The sequence below is a fragment of the Chamaea fasciata genome, unplaced genomic scaffold, assembly GCF_029207755.1.
Source record: "Chamaea fasciata isolate MVZ Bird 193981 ecotype frontalis unplaced genomic scaffold, bChaFas1.0.hap1 SCAF_4, whole genome shotgun sequence".
In the NCBI taxonomy this organism is placed as follows: domain Eukaryota; kingdom Metazoa; phylum Chordata; class Aves; order Passeriformes; family Sylviidae; genus Chamaea; species Chamaea fasciata.
In genome coordinates this window covers 8629399-8656097 of record NW_027094089.1, presented here as the reverse complement: position 1 = coordinate 8656097, position 26699 = coordinate 8629399, and the positions used below count along the sequence as shown (strand labels likewise).

Below are 26699 nucleotides of genomic sequence, written 5' to 3'. Positions count from 1 at the left end.
TGATCTGTTTAACTTCACATTATAAAAACTTTCTCAGTTTTACTTTTACTTCTATGTCAAGTGTGGAAAATAGTTTTACACATGAAAATTTTATGCTAGATTAGAATATTTCAGTGTATGAAGATTTGGTAACATCCCATTTTCAAATCAGGGTACTTAGCACCAATGTTATTTTCACAGGCACACCTCCAATATTACACAATCCAGTCTATCAGTCTGTGACAATTGGAGTCCCATCAGCAACCATGCCCAAGGCTAATCAAACACAGCTCTGTTGTGCTTTTATGCCATTTCACAATGGATAAAGCATTTCAATGTATCATCTTTTGAGATTTGTATTGAAAAACCTAGGAAGAGAAATGAGACTAGAATTTCTACTGATGTCATTTACAGTATTGTAAGCTGTCAAGAAAAACACTAAAACAATACAACAATTCAGAAAATCTATAGCAAAATAAGTCAGTTACTTGCAAAAGCAACTGGATTATTTTTTCATTAGTCTTACAATCAATGACACTATTTTATTTTCCTTTGTTCTATAAGTATTAATACAGATAAGCGAAGAAAATGATACAAGTGAAACACAAAAGTCAAAACCCTTTAGATGGAGCAGACATGTCATTCTTCTCGACCTTACCCACAAGCACTTGCAGAACACTGTACTCTATTGCCAACAGTAACATTCTGTGGGCTGTGTTTACCTTGAAGATTTTCTTTACCTCAGCAGAAAGGGGTTTGAACAAGGAGCAAGTTTTTACCTACCTGCCCTTACACCTCCCAGCATACTGGGGGAGGTGGGATATAGGGAGACGGGGTGGAAAAACCGAGACAAGTCCTTGTATAAATGAATGTAGGACACTCTTTGTTGGTGTTTGAGACTAGCTGTATAAAGTTGGACAACTGAAATTCTCCATTTCATTACTGATTATCCTACCTTTTTTGGGCAGAAAGCAAAACAACTCAGTACAGCTCCTGTAAAAATTATATGCACTAGCACTTGGAAAGTATAATCTAGTGCATGGACATTTAAGCTAAAGAAATTGGGAAACCTGCATACACACTTCTGAAAATAATTTTTAATTTTATTTTCAATTTTAACAACAGGCTATTTAAAAAAGGGGGATGACAAAAGCAGTGATCGTCGGATGAAACCATTAATATTGAATATGTGGGCACCAAAACTATCAACACCCTATTTCAAAAAATGTCCAGCTGTAGGACAGGACATACAGACCTAATCCCATAACTGTTGACTGACATGTCACATGACATCTAGGTAATTAACTGTCATACTGAAGAGATTGTGTCCATGTAAATTTACAGCTATTCCCACCAAGATTAGGCTGAAACTATGGCACTCTTTTCCGCAAAAGCTGTGGGCAGCACTTTTTCATTCTCATCCTTTAAACACACCTCACCTCTTCTCACTGGGAAGTAACAGTAAAACTCACAGGAGAGGTTTATAAAAATCAGCATGACTATGTTACCATATCTGCACTGTTTCCTGTGAGGAAAAACATACCCTTTTTTTTTTCCCATGCATTGATCTTCTAGCATGAAGCTGGCCAGCCTTCCTCACCATTCCTCACCCTCATCTCATACCAGAAACACTGTCGTGCTGTGAGAGCCCCAAGCTGTAGGTGACATCACGGAGATCACTGGGATCTGAAGTGCTGTTGGAAGGAGGTGAGAATGTCTCCACCCCCTTCACAGTGTTCCACAGGGACCAGCTGCACCTCTGCAGCCTCTCCTGTCTCACATCTTCTTACCACTGCAGACTCAGTTTATCCAAACACTTCTGTACCAGCACAGCCCATCAGATGTCGTATGAGAAGTACTTGGGACCTAACACAGAGCTCATTGGGGTGTCTACCTATTAAACATGGAGCAGGCACTGCAAGAATAAGGCTGACTTTGGAAATAGACATAAAAAGCATCAGACCAAAAATACTGTGTTACTATAACAAATATATATATACATATATATATATATATATATATATATATATATATATATATATATATATATATATATACACACATAGATATACATGCCGTCATTAAGAAAGCCACTGCCATAAAAAAAGCTCTTCAGCTCCTCCAGTGTATTTCAGGTACATGAGCACTTTTTTGTTTATCTTTACACTTCAGAAATAGACTGAGATATTTCATCATCTATGAATCATTGTTAAGAGATATATATATATGTACACCTGTATATAGCTGTGAGAGAAGATCATTGCAAGAATGAAAAAAATGCTCCTAAAAACCAAACAAGTTAAGACTTTGGAGTACATTTTAGTCATTTACTAAGTTATCCTACAGAAAGTCATCCAGACTTCAAGGAAAAATGTACAGCTGTAACATTTCATTAAAGCTGAGGCTCCAAGGACCTTGGCCAGAAAATAAAATCAATACTGTAACCATAACTGCCAAAGTCACAAAAGTATTTCCAGTTTCTAATGCAATAAGATTAAAGGGCTATTTGAGATTGAATAATGTGAGAAATTTTTTTGATTTAGAAGCATTCAGATTATGAAATCTCTTTTTTATCCCTATCATAGTCTATACTCGCAACAGTTAAGGATGTTTTAAGGTGTGCCACATTAATTGTGGATCCATGTAGGGAATGGTTTTGAATGGAAACAAAATCATTAAGTCAGACAGAAATATACTACTTTGATCAAGTTTGATACAGATTTTTTCAAAGAGTAAAAAAGCACCTTTTCAAATATATCTATGTACAAAAACTGAAACAAAAAACGTGTGAATGAAGAGAGTGCCCAAAAAGTTACAATACCTCTTCTTTCCATAAATGAAGATATTCTGCACCACCTACGTTAAGTTATGCAGACTTACACATACCCTACAAATTTTAAAAAGAGGTGATCAGTTTCAAAATACTAAATCTCTTATTCAGCAAAATTGGAATAAGAAAATTACACATAATAGACCCTGAGAAAAACCTTGCATTAAGACGTTAATGTTATCACTAATTTCAATCAAAGGATATCTACCATCCAGATAATAGGATGTTGCCATGACATAAAATTCATCACAGGACAATGGCCATGAATGCAAGAAAAATATTATTTTGCATTAGCATCTTTCATTGATCAAAATGGAGACCTTGAGTGTATCCAACTCACTAATTACACATAAAGAAGATTAAGTAGTAGGTCTTTCCACAATATATTTTTAAAACAAAAGACAAAGAATCTGTGATGAGATTTTTTACAGTGACTTTATTGAGAAAATAACAGTCATTTCCAGGAAGGCTAAAAAAGCAAACTTTTTTGTGTGCTTCCTATTGCATCTCCAAATGTCTTTGTCTTTCTGTTTATACATCTAAACTTTTCTCTACTCTTCATTTAGTCAGAGACTTAAGTGTTCATGGGCTGAAGGAAAAGTCAGGTCCCTGCTCTGCCCAGAATAAAAAGCTCCTCATCTGCTGTTCTGAATACTTGAAGATACTTAGGAATGAGTTGTTAATTTGTCTAAATCTATTTTAAATACAGAAAAACAGATACAATCTTTGTTGTTTTATTTTTTGAAGACAGAATAAACTTAACATCACTCTCAATAATGCAGGATGTCAATTTTCTGGATGTACAAGCAACTTATTCAGGTAATATTTTTGCCATCCTGTTTGCAGTATGTTTTTCTTTCTCTGTATTTTCATTAAATAAGCATTTGGGAGATCCTTCACCTCTTTTTCTATACTTAGTGCCTTTCAAGCTTAAGTGTTTTTCATCTTTATAAAAATAATGTTTAACTTATTTCAGGTACCAGCAGCTTTTCTTGCAAAATCGCCACTACAGAAAACAAAAAATAAACCAATTTTTTATTGATCTTGGATTTGTTTAAACTATTCCAAGATTTAACGTTGCTTTTAACAAGTAGAAAAGTGGCAAAGTTCATTCACTGAACTCTGCCAACATCTTTTTCTGAAATGACAAAGAACAAGGAAAACTCAAATTGGGCCTTCAGGTTACTCTTCCTTGTTAAGGCTATTGTTTGTTACCATGATGTCATTACCAGCATCACATCAGCCAACAGGCTTACAGAAGCCATGGCTATGAATTTACTCTGGAAGTACATTTTAAGAAGTTAGTCTTGGTGAAAAATATCTCTCATTTTACAAATGTGAAGTTATGAAAATTTAACAAGTGGCAACATTTGACTACAGTGCTGAAAATAATCCCACCATACTAGTCAAAAACACTGAAAATTATGTGTATTATATAGAGATACACAGATATGAAATGTATGTGTGTGCATGTGTATACTTGTCTAAAGACTATTTTGAAATAATAAAATATACAAAGGTAGAAGCAACAAGATACTTAAAAGATACAAATTGCCTTCAAACACACTTTGACATAGAAAGATTTTGAGAATTCAGACTAAGTCAAAAACACATGGCATTTAACAGGTATTCAAGGTAAACCTTTGCAAGCTGAATTGATCTGTTAGATGGCAAGCGTGTTTCTAAAGTATTAACCCTTGGAAGCAGTACCAGGAACTGGAAAAAATCCTGAACCCTGTCCAACAAAGGACACCAAAAAGCCAAGATGTTTTATTACTGTTCTCAACTCCTTGACCACATTAATTACTTCCTCTTTTAGTTCCCTCACTTCAGAAATGAGAAGATCCACCCTTGACAGTTGATGAGAAGATGACCCAACTAAGAAACAGCCATCAGGAAGGATCCCAACGTGGAAGGAGTTTCCAGAGGATGAGAAGAAAGAAAAAGGGGACAAGTGTCCAGAAGAGGAGTATCCAACAAAGGGTGTCAGGACCTGAGAAGTGGAGGGTCCAATATTTGCTGGCCAAACAACACGTGAAGGCGGTCCAGCTGTTTCAGTTTTAATGGAATGATGGCATCTTGGTTCTTGACTGTTGTTAGAGGTGAGTGAGGCGTAAGAGAATGAACATGATGAAGAAACTGTAAAATTAAAATTCCCTTCTTTGTATATTGATATTCACTATTTCCAGACATCTGACTACTATGGAAATCCCCATGAATCTCTCCACTTTTGTCATGAAGAGTGTGCACTGATGAAAACTGTTTTATTTCCAATGTACACGGTGTTGTAACACTATAACAGTAAAATACAGAAATTGTCTGCAAATATGCTAATGAAGTTTGTTAAGCCAGGTTTCAGAAAGGAGGCCATAGACACACACACTATCCTTCTCTTTTCTGTTATTCCTGTTTTCTTACAAGTTAAAAAAAAGCATCTGATTTACGTACCAGTTAGTAAATCAAAATGTTCACCAACAGTTATTAGCCTATTAAATTCTAAATACTCTTTAGCCACTGCACTAGTCACTAGAGACTTTTTAGAGTTTTAGTAACTTCCTCATCCAAATTGTGAGGGGAAATTTTTTTTACTGTATAAAATTCCTAAATTTCTAAAACACTCATCAGTTTTACTCAGGCAGAAACTTACACCTATCTCACAAAATCTTACTAGTACAGGAACTCAAAATTTTGTTTAATGTGGAAACATAGTAAAGAATTCAGTAACAGCAACCTGGAAAAAGGAAGACTGGAAGAGATCTACCACGAATTACTTATTAGACATAGATATATTTTTAAATGATGGAGGTGTAAGACATGATCCAGATATTATTGAAGCTATTAAGGCATCCAGCTGGAAGAAACAAGGCACAAGAGAGAAAAAATAACTTGTACAATATCTGACGGAAGACTGCAATTAAAATCCTATTTGTCATGTTAGGGCTCTACTTCTAAGTATTGCAGCATTTTCAGAGATGGCCTTTCCCTTTCTGGGACTGTAGGATTTTTGGACGACTGCCAGTTACTTGAAAGGTTAATGGCAAAATTCTTGGGAGAAATCTCTGCAGTTATAAACCTGCCTATTTGCTCCGTCAGAAAACCTCAAACCTGTTTCAAAAAAATCACACAAATAGAAGCATATTTTAAGCATTTCAACATAGCAAAAATAATGGCACAAACTACAGAATCTTCCCACATGGACTGGATGTCTCGTAAATAAAAAACAACACTTTCATTCCACAGTATTTTTTAATCTGTTTTAGAAACAGTTTCACATACCCTTGTGGTTACATATATTTTTTAAGTAGTCACAAATTTTCTTGAAAGACAGTGAAGTAAACCTCCAGGACAGCACCATGGTAAGATTTTCTTTTCTTCTACAAGGATTCAATAAATTCAAATAATTCAACTTCAATAAATGAAAAAAAATTAAAAGTTCTTTTTAATGTTCATTTTGGTTAACGAGAGGGGGATTATATTTTTATATCAGATTGGTAACATAGTGCTGTGTATTTATTTCTTACCAAGCGTATGCCATCTATGTTACTATTTTTAAGATGTGCTTGCTTATTTCTGCCCAGAGTCACATCTTCAAAGAGACAGCTCCCCCAAAACAGACTATAACGAACAACATCTGGAAATCTTATCAAAACATTTTTGGAAGTACTATAACAGGAAGGCAGTTAATAGCAAAAGGGCAGTCTGGAATTTTACAACTGAAAGCAGACTCTGGTATGAGCAATATTTTACTGTAACTGGGCTAGATTTCCTTTCCTTAGTTTCACAAATGCTACATACCGGCCACACCACAAGTACTCCTGTAATCCCGTCCCTGACCCTCATGATGCATGCCTGCACAGAAGAACTATAAAACCTATTGGGAATACAACAAAATCACTCCTCTCCTAAAGTCTTCTTACCTACTAAACAGTGATATTTGTTTTTTAAAGCAATGGAAGGTTGATCTAACCTGTTACACCCTACTGCAAACTTTTCCTCTGTTCAATTTTTAATCTCAGTACATTTCTATGTTGCCCATTAATTTCTGTCTCATTCTCTCTATCAAAACTTTTAGAATACCCCTCAGACACCTAGGAAACTCCTGAATATTTTATTCAAATGAGTTTCAGATGTCATTGTTTTATTACAACTATCCAGTTCCAAACTACCACACTCATGACATTTCTGTTACTTTAGGAATCGTTAAATAAAGATATGAAAAGCCTTAATGATAAAGGAGTCTTTCAAAATTATGTAATTTAAATTTCTATGAAAATCCTTCACATTTAGATGTGTTGATGAAGAAACTAAATCTATTTCAGCTCAGAAGTTAGAGACCTCTCTTTGTCAGTTCAAAACTGAGACAATGAAGCTGAAATGAACAATGGTATATTTTAGTATCAACACTATTCCTGATGTTGTCTCTCTTAGAAAAGTTAAAATTACACTACAGTGGTAAATAAGCTATTTACCCATAAACATGATATCCAGAGACATATTTATTTGTGGGCACTTTTAAATTGTTTTCACTTTTGATGCTGATGACCTGTGGATACTGCCTTAAAAAGCAGTGCTGGTTGTGACTACATGAGCATTCCTTGTTGACCCTGTATAAACACAAATTGACCCCAAAAGTCTTATTTTTTTTTCATTTATCCCTAACCTCATATAGCACACAGATTTACATAAATGAGAGGGAAGTGACACAATGAGATCTCTGGCATGTAACCACCTCCAAAATTTATTTATATTATCTTTGTGTTTGTAGGCATTTGAAAGCAGAAAATAGGTTTTCATAAATACAGTATCATGATCAAACATCTGTGTCTGAATGGAGCTTTTACACAGATATATATAAATAATAAAATCATCATATAATGATGATTCTATTACTTATATTTCCAATTTTCCAGAGCTAGAAAGGACCCAGAAGGATGACCAAAGTCCTACTCCTGACCCTGCACAGGGCAGCCCCAAGAACCATGTGTGTATAAGTGCTGTCAAAATGCTTCTTGAGCTCTGTCAGACTGGAGCTGTGTCCACTTCCCTGAGGAGCCTATTCTAACCACCCTGTGGGTGAAGAACCCTATTCTAATATCTAAATATAGATATTCTAATATCTAAAGTAAATCTGTCCTTACAGAGCTTCAGGCCACTCCTTTTGGTCATACCATTGGTCAACGGAGAGATGAAATCAGTGCCATGAAGATGGTATCAAACATCTAACAATTCTATTGCAATAGAATGGCAGAAATTTATTGTATATTTGAGCATAATTCGAGGTGAAATAATCCCATATTGCTCACCTTGATCTCTTTCATGCCATGTCCTGCTTCCTGCAGCTGGTGAATTTGGAGAAGGATAGAAGTCTCCTGTTGGGCTTGGCTCCATATTTTCATCTACGGAGATCGTTTTGGGTCTTTTGCTGTTGAAGAATTGTGAGATTTGTCAGTGAATATAATATTCATCTAGTAGTGATATATAAACTCTCTGAATCTCTACAAACATTTTAATAGAGATTAATTCAGGCTAACAACAAAAAAAACCCCAAAAGATCTGGATATTCCCACCTACATTAACTTGCACAGGCAATGTTAATAATATATGACACAGGTACGCACTTGAGTTATTCACATGATTTAATATTTCAAAGATGGCATGAATGAGTAATATAAAAGTCCACAGCATTTCACTGAACAACCAAGAAACCAGTCCCTGTGACCTACCAAAGAAAGATTGTGTCATGAAAATACTAAACTCTATACAGAAAACCTGAAGCATAGAAAGTCACTGAAAATTGTTACCAATGAGGCCAAGGTAGAACAGGAACTTTGGTGAATGAGTTGAGGAAAAAAATATACTTTATTTCATCAGGTCAGTCTCCCAAGCTTTTCAAAGAGGGTTAGCCTGAAACACTTTCATTTTTAACTAGTTTAATTAAAAACAACAAAAGCCCCTTATTTCAAGTCACACCATATAAAATAAGACAGAACTTCAATACAATGGAGGAAAGTGAAGTTTCTTCATAGCAATATATACTGAAGCTGTTATACTGACTTCCAAAGAAAACCAGAATAAAGTTTTTAATGGTGTGATATTATTATTATTATTATTATTATTATTATTATTACTGCTACTACTACTGCTACTACTTTTACTGCTGCTACTACTAGAACTGCTACTGCTACACTGTGATAATTAAGCCATCTATTCTAATATATCCAACAATTTCTAAAATGTATTTGTTATACTGCCAAGCTGAAAATGGAATGAAATATGGGAACATGAGCAAAATAACTCATAAGATCCAAGTGCTGGTTGAAGAATACCTCAGCCCCTGATAGGTCCTGTTAAACCCCGTCCCATTGTTCAGACATTTCCTGACTCACTGGGGTACAGAAACATGGAGAAATGACAGTTCTTAAAGTGCTTGTGATTTCATGGTATAGCAGACAATTTCAGAAAACCAAGGGGCCCTAGGGGTCTGACAGATAATAAATTATTTGGGAGTCAGAAGGAGGGCACAGCAGGTTCTCTACATGCGTGGGCCTACCAGCTGCTCCTGAGGCAGAAAAAGTCAAGAGGGGAGAAGGGACCATCTTGAACAAGGAGCAAGTCAGTCCCTCAGATTAAATTGACTGTAGCAGGCAAAGGGAGACCCTTTAGAAAAATTAACCTGTAACTATCTCACATTCTCCTCCTTCTTTCCACTCTGTTGGGAAACCCCCCCTGGGAGAGAGAGGCAGGAAACACATTTGCATAAGTTGGGTTGTTGGATGAAACCACCTTGTCTTCGTATACCTGTCCTAACACCTTTTATGGAGGAAACAGTATCTGTCCAAACATATTTTGCAAGATGGATGTCCAGGAGGGAGCCATGAAAGACAGTCTTTCTGCCCACAACCACTGTCAGCCCTGCCAGCATGTTCCCAAGTGCTAGACTTTCCTGCAGCTCAGAAACAGTTTTGGGATGTGTAGCTGTCCTCTTGGCAGATGATTTAGTGGGCACTTCAAACCCTGAAAAAAGTTACCACCATCTTCAATACCATGCAAGATGACAGGCAATAATGACACCATTTCAAATGAAAAAATGTATAATTTACAAATCTATACAGAGATTATGATAACATACACAAGTAGTTAGCCACACAAAATCAGAGGAAATTAACAAAGTAGTTGGTTGTTGACAGGATTTGTGAATTGTTTGTCCTACACTATTGAGCATGGTTCACATTAGCACTTGTTTCAAGTTTTTACCTGCTTGGTGGAGAGGACAAGGACCTCTGTAGATTTACACCTGAATTCATATCATGATAATATGGCTGGCTCGGAAGCTCTCCAATTGGGAAGTTCACTCCACTTCCTTGGGTTATGGGTGCTGAAAAAAACATCATCAGAGAAAGTCAGATAATATTCTATCTTTTTAGCTCTTTTTTTTTCCAACGCTTGGAAAAATATCAAGATGTTACTACATGTACCCAATTTTCTGCCTCTTGTGGAAACCAAGCACAGACAAGTTGTATCAATGATTATGTATCTAAAAAGTGAATTATCTTCTCTAGTACTTACTTAGCAGTTATGCAGATACATTTGTTTTATAAGAGATAAAAGAGAATCACCAATATGAAAAAGACAATAGAAACCTCAAACACTATAATGAATGAAGCCAAGTTTATGAGGTCACCTAATATTATTTATTAAAGAACTGAATAAAATGGAAATAAGAAACTCAGAGACACTAATTCCTTTTCCCTAATGTTAACTCTTTTGTATTAATAAGAGCTTTCTATTTTTAAAAGTAAATTTCTATTATTAATAGAGAAACACTTTCTCAGTGTTGACAGCCTGGTTTTCTGCCTTCTTTTTCTTTCACCCAGTGTCACAGGTTCCGCTCTGTGTAGGCACATCTACATGCAAATACATACAGTCAGTGCTACCTTCACCTCCTTATAGGGTCTGTGTACCATACAGACTCTGGCAATTCAAAAATAAATTATGTGTTACATATTGTGGTGCATTTATCTTTGTTCATTGTGTGTTCATTGTGCATTTTAACTATCTTTGGCACTTAAAAGAATAATTGCACGCTATGTAATGTATTTGAAGGTTTGTGTTTTTCGTGACAGTTTAAGTACAATTCTTTTGCAGCTTGAGGTTAAACAAATGCATGGTAAGAAATCCCACAGAAACCACATGCCTTAATATTTATTATTAGAAGTATATCATGTATAACAGCTGCATAACACACAGTTTCATAGCATAATTACAATATTGTTTCTTTCTTAACCCGGATGGCCTTATACTTTAAAATCTACTTAACCACCTGACAACAAAAAGAAAGCTATAATTCACACATCCTCAGACTTCTAAAACAGCAAAACCATATCTTCAGCAAGGATAGAAATGGATATGCCTTAGCACTGCAGAATTGCAATGCTTATTGTTTTGCTGAAGGATTTAACATAATTTTAGTTGTTGAATATTGAATTCTGACCACAGAAAATTAAATAACCCATGCATCTGAAGCCTCAGTAAGGTAATCAAATTCCTCAAGCAGCCTGACCCTGCATGAGTTAACACCTCTGCAAAATATGGACAGACATTTTGGAAACAGGCTTTGGAAATAACTAAACACAAATACTAACTTACTTCTTGACACCCTCACAAGTTCTGACACGTTGAATACTCCAGATTTCACAAAACTGTCCTCAAGGTACACTGAAAAAGACCACAGAACCATAGTCAGTATAATGAAAAGATTAATAAATAACTATAGATAGTTTTATACACCAGCTAACAATGGTATTAACAGAGTCCCAGAATGATAATACACAAATCAAAGTACATTCACAGCTGATCACAGGATTTAATGTGAGCTGAAATACAGACAAAGGTGCAAAAAAAAAAGGCATAAGGATCTGTGACAGAACAATTTTAAAAAGGAAATTAAAAGTAACAAGCAATATACTTAGTCCCTAGATATCCATCAAAAAACTGTCTGAAAACTAGTTTCTCTTACTAATATCTTTAAATTTTAAGTCAGTATTGAACTATGACCAGTATCAGCTGGATAATCAATTTCCTCATAGAGCAATCCTCTCCTTACATATGTTTCTGCAAAAGAGATTTTTACTTAACTCTCACCTTGCTGTTTGTGACTTTACAGTACAACCTTCATTACCATATCATCATCTCTAAGGCAGATGAGGGGCTTGCTATTATTTCCAGGAAAATCAGGAACTGAACAAAGCAGCTGAGCTATTCAGTGGGGTGTGTTTTATATAGATGCTGAATTGTATATCTAGAAACCTATGTTTAAGAAAACACATATTATTGTTTTGCCGTGTATTTACTTAGAATAAGATTAATGTATTGATATACTTTCTCTGCTGTGAAATTCAGGCATGAAGTGGAGTACTGCTGTGAAACAGCAACTGATAATCAAGATCACTTATCTCAGTGGCATAACGAGTAACCTTGTGCACAGAGTGGTAGAAAACCCATGTTTCTGTGGAAGCCTCACATCAATAATCACATCAAAAGCTGTATTAGTGAATTTGAGATTACATGGCATCATGGCCTTTTATAGTAGTAATTACAACCATTTACAAACAAAAACATTTAGATCTATACTTGGTGCACTTTGCTGCTCCAACAGTGCTACTTTTCAATTTGTTTTCATGTGAGACAGTGCACTAAGAATTTCTTACTGTGGTTTCACTAGTCTCTTTTCTAAATTAATACAGGGTTTTTTCTTTTGGAAATAAACTGTCAATTTTCTGCTCCCAGTGTTTGAAGGAGTAAAAGTATTCTAGATATCTTAACTAACAAAACAAATTTTTAAAAAGTACACCTACTGGAACATCTACTGATTTAGAAAACAGTGGTTTGGTACTCTTCTCTTTGGATTTCTTTTGGAAATTGCTGCTTTTAACTTCAATTGATTTAGCAAAAACATGGCCACTATAATCAGAACAATGACTGTAAAAGCAGTACACTTTACCTGAGAGGTCTGTCCTTGGTATATCTAGAGAAACCTCTACTTACTTTCCAGGGTCAAAAAGAGGGCAGAAGCAAAATGAGTGTTTTTCCCTGCTTATCAGTCCCACAGACCTGCCTCATCCAGCACCTCTGGTATTATTTACCAGTCCAGGTATAAACAGTGCACCAGAGAGCTTAAGCTGGAAGAATAGGAACCCATCTGATCAAGCATATTTCCCAGCGTCTCTGTTACACTGTCAGACCTCTAGGAGAGTTTTTCCCAGCTGAGAACCATCCCATGACCAAGCACCACGAGTGTACCGAGCACTGTAGGCCTGTCTGTGGGATCATCCTGAACTGTGTTCTGCTAATGCAGTCATCTTCTCATCTCCCAGTCAATGTCATTTCATACACTATCCCTGCATGTCTTTATTCCCACTAGTAGCTCTGCAGGTCTCCCTCCCTTTTTAATTCACTTCCTTTTATGTTTTTCTCTCTCTCTCCTTTTCGACAGATTTTCTCCATACCAATTACTTTCTCCTCCCTTACTATCCTTCACCTGGATATTGCCGGCCCCTCTGTAGAATATAAGAAATAAGAAATTTTATCTTTGATTTTCTGCATTCTCTTGAACTGTTTCTCCGTGGGGTTTTTTGTGTGGATGAAAACATGACATAGCTTCTGAAATATTTACCTCTTTATTTGACAGAATATAGTATATCCATATAATAAAAAAAATGCAACAGTAAATTTTTACTTTTCCTTTCCTCCTCAGTTATTGTTTTTTAATCTAAGATCGAACAAGCTGGATGAACACTAATAATTCCTCAAGAAATGGCAATCTTCCCTTCTCTGTTTATTTCCTCCAGCAGGAGCAATCTAAAATACTACATGGAGATTTCCAAAGAGAAAATGGTTTCTTGATTTTAGTTGGCTCGTAAGTGAAGTGTGGCATAAAGCCAGTATACAACCACGCAGCCAGTTCTCAAGCTGGTAATGAGACATGATCGAACTTCTCTGCTGTTTATCCAAGCACAACTACTTTCAAGCACAACATCTCTCATTCAAGCCAGACCAACTTCAGAGGAGCTTTAGCCAAGCATAGATTAATCAAGTTATCATTATAGTGAGAACAAGACCCAAGGCTCATATTAAAAAAAGAAAAAGCCTATGTTTGATTTTATATGTAAGAACACAGATGTGTACATTTGTGCATGCATGCACACCCAGACACATATGTTTAGTCTTCAGTCTTCTCTCATGGATTCTTACATTTTTCTCACTGGAATTATTGAGAATACATACATAATATAAAGGGCAATGCAGTGTTACTCTCCTTGTGATAATGAAATGGGAGCAGGGAAAGTATTTTGCCACCAAGTGGTACCACCATCTCTCATCTCCTCACAAAAGGATTCATTGTTGACTGATGGGACATATCTTTCACCCAGGTTCCATCCTACCTTGAAATGGGCCAAAAATAATGACACCCACAGATATATGCAAATGTTCCATCTGGTGTAAGGAAAGAAAAGGAAACTGCAGCTATTATCAGTCTCAGTCAACATGATAAACAACTTGACTTTTTTCTCTATGTAATATGACAAATTATTATCAAATATTTAATGCAAAAATAAACAATCTGTGTCATAGCACTGAGTAACTTCATTCTGAGCTTTATGTTCCAACAGGGAAGGTGGACTCCAATGCTGACGCTGGGTGAATGTTAAGGTCCAACACCAGTGAACTTCAGAAGTTCCACCTAGTTATGAAGATAATCTGTGGTGGGTACATTACACAGCTGTTACTTGGTTCCCAGCTACGCAACAAGAAAATATTCTGTTCCATTAAATTGCTGTAATTTGTTGTGGAAACCTGCATTCTATGTAAGATAAACAGTGAGAACTATGCAGAAGGTAAGCAGTATAAGACATTTTGTGTTTATGGCCTTTTATCTGGTGAAGCTGACCACACGACTGAGTAAAAGTTAACATTTATATTCACATTATTACACTTCATGCAAGACAAAAATATGCAGTGTATATTAATATACTTCATACAGTATAGGCCTTACTGACTTAGACTGTTACATTAATATGTTAAAGAGCCTAAAATTTGCACTCTTGGTGTGTTCTGTTGATCTGTTCAGTACAGACATTAATGCACTTGAAAAGTCTATTGTACTCCTCACCGAAAATTCACTTTATCTTTCGATGGTCATGATAGCACTTTGCTGTCGTTATCATTCAAACCTAAGAAAAGCATTGAGTATTGCTATTTAATAAAACTCATCCTGCCTGAGAGATGGTACTCTCTGAAATCCATATTGTCATTTTTCTTAAAAATTGACTAATTGTCATTATTCTTAAAAATCTGATCTCTACAAAAGGAGAATGTCTGACAAAACTGCTGTAGTGTGATGCTGTATAAAGAGTCAGTAACTTCCAAAACCGATATACAAGAGTGGACTTGTTAAATTTTCTCCTAGTTTTTGTACACGCTGACTATAAAATCTTTCTCTCTTTACCTTTTTTAAGAAAACTCACTCACAAAAAATACAGTTTCCATACAATTCTGCCATGGCAAAGCCAGTGACATCAAGGATGAAAGAACAGGTTAAGCCAGCAGAGTTCTGATCAAACTCCCATATACAGTCAGTAAAGACAGAAACCTTCAGTAATGCCTCCAACTGCTGTAGAAATCACTGCCCTAGCCCTTGCACCTCTCCCACTCTATTTCTGCACGACACCTTGTACTATGCCTTGAAGAGATGAGTTACAAATGCAGCTTTTAATGTTCTAACCATGCAAAAATTAAAGGGGAGTGGGGGGCCGGGGGGGAGGGGGGCGGACGGGGGGGATGAGGGAGGAAAAAAAGTCATTCCAAATGACGGAAAAATAATTTCAGTTTGCCCCAACAATTATTCTAACAAGTTTGTTCTCACATTACTGAAAAGTTTACTAGTGACGTTCAGCTTTGCAAATTTTTAACCAGTCTTTTTATGTCTGCTGATTTAATTGCACTTTTATGAATAGAATGCCTATTTATGTTCTGCTGCACAGTGGCTATGGCCTAACCATAAAACTGTTTCCTGGTGCTATTATAAATAGTTTTCTCATTGATACTGCCTTGGTTTTGAGCAATTTATAAAAGAAGGGTAAGGACCCAACCAGTGCTAGAAACAATTTGTATTAATATAATTTTATTTCTGGATCTTTAGGAAGAGGAATTATACAATAGTAGATAGAGTTATTAGCAGTAAAACATACATACATCATCAGGAGCTACTGTGAGAAGAAAGGCTGAAAACTTTAACCTGGTTTATGGCAGGCAGCTGTACCTAAACTGTAAGTTATGTAGGGTAATGTTCTGGATGCTGCTTGCTACAACTCTGTACAGATACTATTTACAGTCAGAAGTAGTAGTGAAAAATTAGTCTCACACTGTTCCTAAGTCAAAATACAGTCAGCAGACATGCAGTTTGTTTTCTTACTGTATGCATTTTGAAAGCAGTATCTGAAAAATAGTACCAGAAACAGATTGCTCCCACAACATAATCTCTTAAAGATAGATATGGGTGGATAATATTTGCCAAGTAGTGACAAAGACTTCAGTGATGATATCATTGAAACAGTTGAACTAAGGTCTACCTAGAGCATGAGACTATTTGTTTTCACACAACATTCTCCAGTCATGTGTCACACCCACAGGCTGGTTTGGGTTCTTTCTTCCTGAAAGTTACAATAATGTTGTAACTGGGACAGGAAAAAACTTGCAAAAAGACCCCCTGACTCCATTGAACTTTTAGCATGATGAGGAACTAAAAAGCCAAATATGCCATTTTCAGAAACAAATGAGATTTTTTTACATCCTCAAAATAATAGCCAGAACAATAGTCAGCTGTGTTGCAGTAATTTGAAGAAGTAAAAACCAGGTTTAATAGACTCTGAAATCCATTACCTAGAATCCAAGCAAGTTGCCCCAAAACCTAGCAAGAAACAGAAAGGGTAAGTAACACATATGCGTGTTGCTTTCTATTCCAGAGGGTCTCAGGTTATATTGAAACCACAGCCAAGATTTAAGAAAAAGTTGGGGGAACTGCTTCTAACAGATACAGGACTAGCAGGTACCAAAAGGGAATTTTTTGATGCCAAAGCAGATTTCTGGAATTCTAACTGGTAACATAAGAGTTTTTGGTAAATTCTTTCTCTGTGCATGTTTTGAAATAAAAACCATCACATCCACCCCTGAACACAGCAGCATCTGAATCAGCATGAGAATTGATCACTGCAACTTTTATTCACACAGCAGGTTCATAAAGAAGGAAAGCCAATCCAAACAGGAATGTAAAAGTAACCCAAAACCAGTGGACAGTAGTAATTACCCACACCAAATTCCAAACCATCCTGAAAGGCCAAAAACTCTTTCTTTTGGAAAACAGGAGTGTACAACCTGTGCAGGTCTTTGAGTGCTGAGATAATACCGCTGGGCACTGACCCCAGAATGCCCTCCCAGCTCAGTGTGGGGAAGCTGATAAAGAAAAGTGTCATCTCCCAGTCACTGTCATTACTAATTCACAGAGCATTTGGGAAAGGGAGAACTTCACAGAAAATCAAGATCTCACCCAACCCAACCCTATTTTACTTGAAGATCACTATCTGAGATAGCACAGATGCAAGCACATGGGAAACAGAAACATATCAGGGTATCCACTCCCATTCTGAAAAAGAGGTGGATATATGTTTATTTAGATACAATTGTGTTTGAATTCCCTATACTGCTACTTTGGCATCATTGCTTCCACAAGAAAAGCTGCTTACAATGATGAGGCCAGGGAATATCTCTTCTATACCGATTAATTATGGGGCTAATTCTCCACCCACAAGAGGGTAGCTTGCTGTATAGGAAAATAATGAAAGCATCTGTGGTCTGAGACTCAAAGACTTTTGTTTATTGCATTTCCAAAAGGGTCCAAAGGTTGAAACCACATTCCTCTTCCCAGGTTATTTCGGAAACTACACATTCTAAAACTTAAATCCTTCTATCCAAAACAGAAGTATATGGGCAAATTTATCACATACTTGTAATACAACTCTTACATACTTGGCTTGATCCAAAAACAATGTTCTCCCTATGGCTGCTAGGCCATATGAAAGTTCAAAGAAAGCCTTTGGGACTCTACAGCTGCAAGACAGATTTGCATATTGAGAGACAGGTGAGGTTTGTTTTTGTCATCACCCTCTTTAATTAAAGCAACCAAAACAAAACAAAAAATTAAACAAATCAAAACACACTTCAAAATTGGTGATTTTACTCAGGTCTTCTATGGAAGTGGTAGCTAAAATAAAAATTCTGGGGAAAATAGAAGAGGGAAAACAATGCCAAGACAGGCTGGGCAGGGGGTTCAACTATCTATGCCTCATTCAGATTAAGAATTTTATCTCTAGGCAAATTCCCTGACAGCATATCATGGGTTATTGTGGACAAAAGAAGGGAACCAATGGGGAGTAATGAAAGGCAAAGAGGCAGAGGCAGTTTGTTCATCTCGGCATCTAAAAGTGTTAACCCATATAAAAAATTTAATATTCATCAGCACACATGCTCAAACCTGATTTTTCTGTGTCCTGGCTGATCTGATAGAGTCACAAAAATTTACATGAAAATATTTTTTAAACCAGCTAAAATGGAATAAATTATACTTAAAAAAATCCAAACAAATAAAAAATCCAGTGTTTGCCACTTGGTAGGAACCATAGCTCTAGTAACCTCTGAACTCATCTGCTAGGATAAAGAAAAAATCTGAGCACACTCATCTTCCTCAACCACAAAGGCTCATGCCTGTCTGTGTCAGGACAGCTAGATTTTCTTCACCCTTTCTGGAAAGCCATCTTTTGTATTCCCCAATGCTGGAAAAAAATTACTCCAAAATCTAGAAGGCATACATACAAAAACAGACCTGTTGCAAACTGTATGGAAAATTGAGTTTCCTTACTGTCCAAACCAGAATGTGTTTAACTCTACAAGTATTGCAGTTTCTTATCCCTATTTAGTTGTTTTAAAAGGCTGTCTTCAAAGATTTGAGCAACACAGCAACAACTGGACACATTTGTATTAATGTTGGCACATAAATCTGCCGAGCAGCAAACTCAAACCAATGGCAAATAGCAAGAATTCTTATTAATATCAAGTAGTTGCGGCCAGCAGGCAGAAAGGAAAAGAGAAATAAAGCAAAACAAAACTCAGAAAATCCTCACCTAGAAGAACTGGCTATAATATGTATCTCTGAAGATCATATTGTTATGGTCAGGGTCAATATCATTAGCTTAATTACAGCTCTAGGTACTTTTGTCTTTTTATTCACCTTCGCAATTGTCTTATGCATAACAGATTACTTTACTGAAAGATGACATCTTCTGTCTTCATTACATATCCTGACACACCACTGCAGGTATTTCCAGATTATTTTCCTAAACTGTATACAAGACCTATGGGACTTGCAGGGAGCAACTAATAATGCAACGTTACACTGAAACTGCCACAGTAGGTGTTCTTTAATAGACTGCTCCGGTCATAGGTCAGAGCATTCTGAGCACAAAGTAAGAAACAAGGCAGGCCTAAAGTACTTTGGTTGCATTTGGGTTTTGGTGGCTTGCTGCTGTTTGTTTTTTGTGTGCAAAAATTTGAATATTTTCAAACTTCTAATCAGGTTTGCCTCTATCTGTTCAGACACCCTCACTAGGGCCTTTGTCATATCCATTCTCTCTTTTAAGTAATGTAAACTTTTAATAGTTAGGTCTGTGTTATCACAGTACAAATCTTTAGATACCAGGAACTTGAAGGCTGATGCAGATAATAGTAGTGTTCAGATTTTTCTCATCTCTCAGTTCAATTCTGCTTATCCATCTGTCTGGAACTTACTTAATAGCACCTGCAGAGAAGTAAAATTTACAGCCCAGCTCTCAGAAAAGCAAGATTCAACCTTTATAAAAATATGTTAATATAAATATATATTTTAAATTATGTTTTATAAAATATATAATTCAAAGTTATTTAAAAATAAAATGTAGAGGAGGATACCCCTGGATTTAGCTACAAAAGCTACGTACCACTTTCATCACAAGCTACACCACAGATCTTAATACTGCATTGGAATACCAAAATATTTAATACATTTTTAGGAATCTATTGTCAAGAATTCCAACAAATGCTCTTAATGTTCTTTTGTTTGACAAGTGACACAACCCTCTCTCCAACTTGTTGTAAGGACAGAAAATTACGAGACACCCTAAAGAATGCAACAATCTCGCCAAACCCATAAAAAACTCACTCTTAACACCAATGGCTTTGCCAGCTACCACTCCGTTTCCAGCATCCACTTCCTTGGCAGTATCTTTGTGAAGGTAGTGGCATCCAAGGGCTAATAGCACACATCCTTTGCCAGAATACTGGTTCCTTGACATACAGGCACTGTATGAACAAAACATGATAGAACAACCTTCCTAGCACTACCAGTGCACATATTTTTGGCCTGAGACTGAAAACAAACCTCATAGTGGATATCCTCCAGGGTTCTGACAGAAGTGACTGTCTGGCTTTAACAATAAGTATTGTGTGAAGTTTAATAAGTAAGAATAGGACAGTAGTGCTTTTCCCAGAGAAGCTGAAAGTCATGCAATTCCTTGTCATTCTCCTGCACAACCCCAGAAGTCCTGTATTCTGCTGTCCCATAAACCACAGCACTTTCACCTTGCTAGTTTAACTCCAAAACAGTATTACACAGGGAAGCTGAAGCTAGAAAATCATCTTCCAACAGATGACATTCAATTATCCTGCTGTCTCTGTTTAAATGAAGGGTTTCAAGGGAAGTGAGGCACAGTTTGTATTTTCTGTCCCCACTTTGCTGCAGACAAAGCGATAATACTGGCTGCAGTGAATCCAAATCATGAGAAAGTGTTATGCTCATATTTTAAGCAGAAAGTTTCATGATGAAATCAGCAATAGATTTATCTGCTTTCTATGTCCCTCCAGCTTCTGAGGCAGTGGAGTTTGTCAAATGTCACATCTTGACCCACAAGTCAGCCCACAAGAAAGCCTATACATGTTGTCTGCTGCCTCCCCAGAGCCCTGTTACTGGAGTTAAGGCTGTTGGGCTGGACAAACTGGACTCATTATAGGGTGTGATTCTCACTAGTAAAATATGTACTTCTACCCTCCTACTCCAAATGCTAAACTGTACTTCAAAACCAGAGTTTTAAAACCTGTTAAAGGAACGTTGACCCTGCCTTCAGGTTCCCAAACACAGAAGCTACAAAGAATCCTTCAAAATTACAAAGGGTAAGGTAATGCATTTGGATTTTCTTGCACTCAAAGAGATATTTTAAAAGCACAATAAATTCTCTACAGCTAAATGGTCTGAGTTTCAAAAACTAATTATACATAGTGAAACTTTTCATATTTATTTTTTGAGTAAATTTGCTCCTTTGGCTTTTTAAACCACTATTCTACATAATGTATGGCATGTATTTAATAGAAAAAATGGAATTTCACTCTCAATATCCCACACAGTTTGGAAAGAAACAGCATCAAAGTCCCCAGTCAAAACTGATAACAAGTCTGCATCATCCCTTGAAAAAAAAAATCACTTGCATTAGAGCTTAGAATGATGTTATTTGACTTGTTCTATGCTCTTATCTCTAAACTACATCTGCTATCTTCAAGTATATGTATCTGGGGTTTATATTACATGAATATGGCCCTTTGTATAGCGATCTTTGATGGTTCTCCCATTTTTGGATATTCACAGGCAATACACATGACATATTTCACAAACAGAGAATACTTTGATCATATACATACTACAGAACTCTACAACCACAAAGCAGACTGTTTATCCTAGCATTGTAACAGATCCAGAAAATATCCATATATATGTTAACAGCTCAGCAACACAAAATTACGTCCTGGTCAGAATATGGTTCATTTTGGATTTAGAAGATCAAACCGAGTTAGTTGCAGATACACACATCTTCTGAGAGCTAAAATGAGAAGATACAATATGATCATGGTGGGTGGAGTCACTCCTTGATCATTAAGAAATGATAGTGTGGCTGTAACAATTGTTTATCTTACTCTGATAGAATTCATAACATGGCAAAGGTTTACAAGATTTGCTAGAACAGCCTAATTGATTAGAATGATAACCTCATGAAAAGGCAAGGAACCCATGGTCTAAACAGACTGGAATGGCAAAGCCTGGGTTTGATTTTCTCTTGCATTTTTATTTTAAAAAATCCTTGAAAGAACCATTTACACAAAAAAACTCTCTCAAAGGAATGTCAAGTGTCACTAGCCATGACACAATCACATGTTCAAAGACTGCTCTGAGTGGATAGCAAAAAAATAATTTTAAATGAACACATTTGTATTTTATAAAGCACATAGGAAAAGTAAAAAGCTGGTAGCTCAGTCACAGAGTTTAGACATAGGTCAATTCTCTTTTGTCTGAGTTGAAAGAGACTGGTAGCATTGGAAGACTTTTATAAAAATAAAGTTATTTGGGATCTTATTTCCTTACTCTGCTACCCATCCCCACTTGGAAAATTCTAAAAACTGTGAAATGAAAGAAAAACTCCTAGATTAAATGAATTCTGATAAAACTGTAATTAAGGCACTGCCAGTTTAAAGTAACTAGAGTATCAAAACTTGCCCTGATTATATTTATTTACCAGTGCAAGATAGGTTGCTGACCAATAGCACTCTCTTTAGCCATTATCAGTAGTATCATTGTTCTCAAAAAATGTTAGATGCACATGTTCTGGAACTTATATTTACCTGGTGGATTCTTGGCAGGATCATTGTGGCTTGGACTTCCTGGTTGCCCAGAATCTATAAAGAAATGAAAAAAATGTTTTAATAATTTTTTTGCAAGCATCTCACAATCTTTTAATACCCTCTATTAACTATTAAACTAATACTTTACTTTATTCTTTAAATGTCATTTCCCTGACTTTCTATGTGAAGCATTATTGAAAAAAACACACTGTCTGTAACCTATTTTATGCAGATGTATAAACATTGTGAAAGATGCAATGATCCTAATGAGAAGAGCTAATAGATCACTGAATACAGACAAGAGAGTCATTCAGATAAATACCTAAGTTGTAAGCACATTTATAAGGGTACCTTTTCATTCTCTTTTCCTCCGTCCCCCAAATATAATACATAATGAGCAAAGCAGAGGTAACTTCTCCTCAGGCAATGACCAGAAAGACACACTGGATCAGGCAACTAGTGGTGCTTGCGGTAATAAGGCCTATTGCTTTAGCCTTTCCTTAAAGCACAAAGGCCTACATTGCTTCCACAGACTCATGATTGCAATGAGGATATGACAGTCTGTTTAAATACAATATGGTCTTTGTGTTCCTGGCCTCTGAGAACTGCTGTTGTGAAATTAAGATTATGTAACGTAAAAACTAACGAAACTTCAACACTGTAGACTTCAAATAGTGTTCTTTTCATTATGCATGTACCCACTGAATCAAGAGGGGAATGTAGCTTTATATTAATACACTAAATAACAAATTATATCCTTATTCATAAAAACTTATTCAAAAAATTATCCTTATTCAAAAAATATCCTTATTCAAATGTCCTTATTCAAAATATTTCTTTTCAAAACATCTACTTTTCACTGTATTCCTGCATAAATATTATAACAAAACCCTGCTCCACTGCAAGAAATTAACAAAGATATAGAAAATTTAAAAATGCAGAGAGGAAGAAAATAAATGAAGCACCACCATTTTTCCACATACAGGCATCTAAAATGGAGCTGATTCAGAGTCTGAATAAAAAGTACTGATTTTCTTAAATGTAGTGGTGTTATCAATAGCATAAGACCCCCAAAAGCTTGCATCATAGCACCATAGAAACTGCCATGACCAAATGAACTCCAGATGGATGCAGAGTTGTTGAACGCATTGCTGCTTACAGTGCCCAAAATAAAGACTAAAAAATTTAGAAAAGAAGAAAAGTTTATATCAGCAAATATTTTTTCCTTCAATTACCATTACTTCTTCTTATAGCTGATGTAGTTCTCAGCTTAGAATGAGAGATTCCCTTAACCTGCTACAAGAAGTTCATTAAAATCTGTTGCCACCTGTTATGCAGCTTCATGGCTTGACTCATGTCTCTCAAACACTTTGAGATAATACAAGCTTGATTCTACAGAATATGCTAACTGTGATGGAAATCCTTTTCACAGCTCAGGCTCTACTAAGTTGATCTGAATGGTAGCTATCCCAAAATATATAAATCTGGGTAGTTACCTGAGTACTGGAATTCCAAGGCACATGTGAAACAGTCCCAATGTCATTAAAGAAAAAAAAAAACCAACCTAACTTCTTCAATACTAAATTTAGTCACACTTGTACACAATAAAACACATATTGAATAGGGAATTTCCCATGACATTTTATCTATCTTCTTCAGCCTTGGGCAGGAAATATGACTAAGGGCAAGATTATGATTTGGATTCTGCCCTTACCATGATTTGGCACCCAGGTACTCTTAGGAGTCCCATTGTGCAGCACAAGTATGCAGTATTCAGCCATTCAGTATGTCTGGTTCTTCACATGATATGATACTTCCCTTAAAAGAATTAGTCAAGTTAATTTAAAAACTTAATCATCTACAAGAAATGCTGAAAAATCTAAGGTTTCTCCACATATGGACCAATTTGTGGAGAATAGTCCTTTTTCCTGTGTGAATTAGATGTTCTTCTAATGGACATTTTTTGAATCTGCAAACCATATAAATTACTATTTAAATTCAGATTATTAGAGAGGATTAATTTTACGCAGCAATGGTCCAAGTGCAAAACTACTGCAGATGTGTAGCTAAATGAAGTGTCAATTTGGTAGTAGATGAACCAAATAAAGCTTGAACAACATAGTTTCACGATCACAGAGATTTGAAACTGAATTAATGAGGCCTACCAGAAAATAATCTTTGAAGTTTTCTCCTGTTAAAATTCACTAAAAAGAAGTGCAAAGTGAAGTAATTTTTTTTAGATCTCGCACAGCAATTTGCCTTTACTTCTAGTTTCTGGATTCAGGATTTAAAGATTAATGGCAGCTTAAATAATTGTTATTATAATATGAAATATAGCAAAGAATTGTTTAATTATAGGGATAAGCAATTGGCTATTTATTATAATTTTCCTGTCAGACTTGGCTTTGGGTTTTGATAACTACTCAATAATCATGGCTTTTACATGTTGGTTCTCAGTCTGTGTTTTCAGAGATCTCAATGAGTTTTTGTAAAGCAAAGGATTACTGAAGTAGAATATGAGAAGAAACTTATCTCAGCCTTCACTAAATGCAGTTGAAAAATCAAAGAATTTTATTCTGTATGAGAGCATCAAGGTGTGGAACTATGCACTTAAAACACAGAGAAGTATCTGATCCTCAAGATAAAGGACACAGACTTGAGATGGCCTGTGATGATCCAATTCCCTTACCAATGTCAGTAATTATAAAGCACTCTTCTGTTTTGATTGGATGCAAATAGCTTTGCAAGGTACAAAAGAATCATGGTCATTACAAGATTAAATTATATTAAAATAACTTCATATAAGCAGAACACTGAATGAACAGATACACTGGAGCAATGATGTTCTAAAAGAGGGAGTAAGAGGCATTTTTGGGAAGCAACAGAAGCTGAAGAAGAAAAAGACATATCAAAATACTTTGTTCTCGTCTTTCTTTGTCTTTCTTTGTCCTCATCTGTACAAGATCACTAATTAACAATATTAGCCCTTTCTTCTAGAGTGATGGAGACATAAACCAAACTCATTGTCTGTCTAGCTGGATTTGCATTCAATTGTCCCAGCAAATACTCTTACACATGAAGTTTAAAAAAAAATTTAAAAAGGAAAAAAAAAAAAAAAGAAAAGAAACACACCCTCCCCCAAAAAAAAACCAAAAAAAAAACCAAAAAAACCCCCAAAACCCAAGCAACTTCATAAGCTAGAATCTAGATGAAAAGATACACAACAAGAAGCAAATAAAATCCCATCATGTTTATGCAATGAAACTGAAATTTTCGTAATTTTTATTTAGGTAGCTTCCAACTGTAAGTTACCTTAGTTTTGTTGTTGCTGTAGTTGTTGATAGGGAGCAAAAGGTCACCTACACATACCATATCCACAAAATGGCTTTCATGTGCACCTCACAGCTACAGTAGCATATCTACTCTGTTTTTCTTGGTGCTGACTGATACAACTTATCTTTGATAAGCTATTGCACCATGATGAACAGTTTCTATGAAATAAGTTCCAGCCAGACTTTACTTTTAACAGGTCACATAACCCTGATGCACTTTATGCATAATTTATCATGATTTAATATGGCTATCTCCCAGACATTCAAACTCTATATCAAGTTACTCTTGTTTCTAGGAGATTGTATGAAAGGATGAGTCAAGAAGCTGACATAAATTTTATACTTTTTTTTTTTTTTTAAATGTTTTCATTTCCAGGGGTTGATCACAACAACCATCTGTGAGCGCAGGTAACTCTAAGTGCAGCCAGAGGTAAGACAAATTGACTGCTGAGGCCTACTTCAAGTGAGAAAATAAGCTTCTATTTTCCCTGTGGTACACTAGGAAAAGTCTTGGTTTTGTAAGGCAGAGGAAAATTAAAAAAAAAAAAAAAAAAAAAAAAAAAAAAAAAAAAAAAAAAAAAAAAAAAAAAAAAAAAGCTGATGGTTTGCCATATAGCAAAGGATGAGATACTCTGTCCCTTGAACCAACTTGTCTTTGAAAAGCAGGAAAGACACCCATGCCAGCAAAGACAAGCAAGTCACATTGTTTTCACCAATTTTCTGAAGGATATTTAGTATTGCTCACCTCA

At 35.9% G+C, this 26699-nt stretch overlaps 1 protein-coding gene across 6 annotated transcripts in view; it reads right to left on the bottom strand.

Annotated features, from left to right (window-relative positions):
• The window catches only part of NFIB (nuclear factor I B), a 175915-nt gene that overhangs the window by 46902 nt on the left and 102314 nt on the right, over positions 1–26699 (bottom strand). For all 6 annotated transcript variants that reach the window (XM_066180828.1, XM_066180831.1, XM_066180829.1 and 3 more), the window contains exons 3-6: positions 22619–22672; positions 11456–11524; positions 10064–10184; positions 8113–8231 (exon numbers count right to left, since the gene is read on the bottom strand). In XM_066180828.1, the coding sequence (XP_066036925.1) occupies positions 8113–8231; positions 10064–10184; positions 11456–11524; positions 22619–22672 (363 nt within the window). The remainder of the gene's footprint in view (positions 1–8112; positions 8232–10063; positions 10185–11455; positions 11525–22618; positions 22673–26699) is intronic.